Source organism: Glycine max, chromosome 15, assembly GCF_000004515.6.
Source record: "Glycine max cultivar Williams 82 chromosome 15, Glycine_max_v4.0, whole genome shotgun sequence".
Lineage (NCBI taxonomy): Eukaryota > Viridiplantae > Streptophyta > Magnoliopsida > Fabales > Fabaceae > Glycine > Glycine max.
This window is the reverse complement of record NC_038251.2, coordinates 4,955,743-4,958,096: the sequence shown is the minus strand read 5'-3', so window position 1 is coordinate 4,958,096 and position 2,354 is coordinate 4,955,743. Positions and strand designations below refer to the sequence as shown.

General features: G+C 35.9%; 1 protein-coding gene across 1 annotated transcript; it reads left to right on the top strand.

Moving 5' to 3' along the window:
* The first annotated feature begins 893 nt into the window (after window positions 1-893).
* On the top strand, window positions 894-1,970 carry LOC100796444 (uncharacterized protein At1g08160). Its single transcript, XM_003545751.5, has one exon. It carries the CDS (start codon window positions 1,025-1,027, stop codon window positions 1,634-1,636), a length of 612 nt encoding a protein of 203 aa, XP_003545799.1. The 5' UTR covers window positions 894-1,024; the 3' UTR covers window positions 1,637-1,970.
* The last annotated feature ends 384 nt before the right edge of the window (window positions 1,971-2,354 follow it).

Genomic DNA, 2,354 nt, shown 5'->3' with positions numbered 1-2,354 from the left:
AAAGTATTAAAGATATAAACATATGAAAAAACTAATTTCTATAAAGAATATAAGCGAAGAAAAAAATGGTGGTGTAAATTCCATCTTCCCCTTGCTAATCACAAATTTGTCAACTAGAAGATTAAGAACTAAGTCTAAGACATAGGTAAGACCCGTATTATTCATCATTTAGGTAAGTTAAGGCCCGTCTCATACTCTCATTCATTGTATAGGTAAATGACACCAACAAAATTACGGGGCTGATTTATATATGCTAAGAGGCCGAGACCGAGAAAAACCTGTTAATTGTTATTGCCGACTTTAAAAAGGAAACATCAATGATTTTTTTTTTATATAAAAAAACGCAGATATAAAAAATAAAATACCCATTAGGATCGATTTCAGTGGTGAGAGTTGGAAAAATTTGGACAAGATCCTAAGTTCTAAACTTATTGTCATAATTGTATAAAAAAAATGCAAAAGCAAAACAGAGTATCGTAATTAGATGTATTTTTCAAGCACACATCATTAAAATCCTTATTCCTCATATATTTTGAATTGTACACTTTTTTTTAACACTCATCACCCCCCCCCCCCCCCCTCCCCCTTACTTTTGTTGTAAATTTTCTAAGTTAAACAATGCGATGGCTTAAAAAATGACATCTCTATTTAATTTTTCTTGTGTTTTTTAAAGTATTGTGAATGATATAGCATAAAAATTTTATATATAGCGATCCTTTATACTGACAGCTATATTACTTGCGATTGCATGTTACTATATGTAACGTGACACTTGAATCTCAAGAAAGGAATAAAATCGTTGGCCGAAGAATCCCATAGATGTCTTGAGTTTCATGCACGAAATTCTGAAAGCGATAAAAGTATACCAATTAGCAAAAAAGGTTTCAGAGGTAGGTCCAATCCAATGTTATCCTACATTATAGTTCACAGCAATATATAAACATCATATTAGATTTGCTTCTACAATCAAACAAAACACTAGTTATCTCTTGTCCTAATAGAATTAGAGCACCCCTTCAGAAAAATGGCTCATCCTCCCTCACAATCGAACTCTACAGCAGCCAATAAGCCAAAACGTTCCAACCTTCTCCATTACATTGCCATGTTTATAGTAGCCTTGATCATCCTTGTAGGCATAGCTGTGATAATAATTTGGCTAGTTTTGAAGCCAAAAAGGTTGGAGTACAGTGTGGAGAATGCTGCAATCCACAACTTCAACTTAACGGATGCAAATCACCTCTATGCCAACTTTGATTTCACCATAAGATCCTACAATCCCAACTCTAGAATCTCCATATACTATGACACTGTGGAGGTGTCAGTGCGTTATGAGGACCAAACTCTAGCCACCAATGCTGTTCAGCCATTCTTCCAGTCACATAAGAATGTGACCAGGCTGCACGTGGCCCTCACGGCGCAATCCGTGGCCCTGTATGAGTCTGTGCCTAAGGACCTTAGGCTTGAGAGATCCTCTGGGGATATTGAGTTGGATGTGTGGGTGAGGGCAAGGATAAGGTTCAAGGTTGGTGCGTGGAAGTCAAGGCATCGTGTTTTGAGGATTTTTTGTTCTCCTGTGTTGGTGCACTTTTCTAAAGGAAAGAGTTTCGAAAGGGCACCTTGTGAAGTAGAACTCTAAACAAGCAAAGCACGTCAAATGGCCAAGGCTCACTCGCATGCATGTTCTCTCTACCCTTGTTATTATTTGTTCTTTTTTTGGTTTTATAATTTTTCTGAGTTTGCCATTGTTAGTTGATGCTATGATTCTTTTGTCAGCGTTGTTGTAATTGTTCTCCTGGCTTGTTAATTAGTTTTGGTTTTCCTATGTTGAAAAATAGTTGTGTCATGTGTGGATATACGAAAGAAGGAAAAGTGGCTGTCATTCATCCAATTGATGCAAGATTGTAACTTGGAAGCATTGCCTGTATCTTCCTTCAAAGTTATACAGTTTTTATTGGGTTACTGCATAATAACACTTTGACTTGGTCAGTGGTCATATCATGAGACTTTTGACCAGATTGGATTTCAGATTTTTCAAATCTTGGAATTCATTGATTATAATCGTACAAAAAGTGCAGCCTAGGGATGAAAAAAAAACTCATTACTAGATAGGTTACTGGTTTTCACATAATTAAGGCCATCGGCATTCATTCAATACCAAAATGGTTGTGCTGCATTTATGGCAGCAAACGAAATGTTTTGAGAGAGGATCATGATGGAAAAACTAGGGAAAGAAATTTTACTTGATGACGAAAAAATGATACATCTTTTAAATTTAGGCAGTGTAATGCACCCAATCAATCGTACTGTGATAATTAAGTTGCACAAAAAATAAATCCTTAAAGTAAAATCTGAGT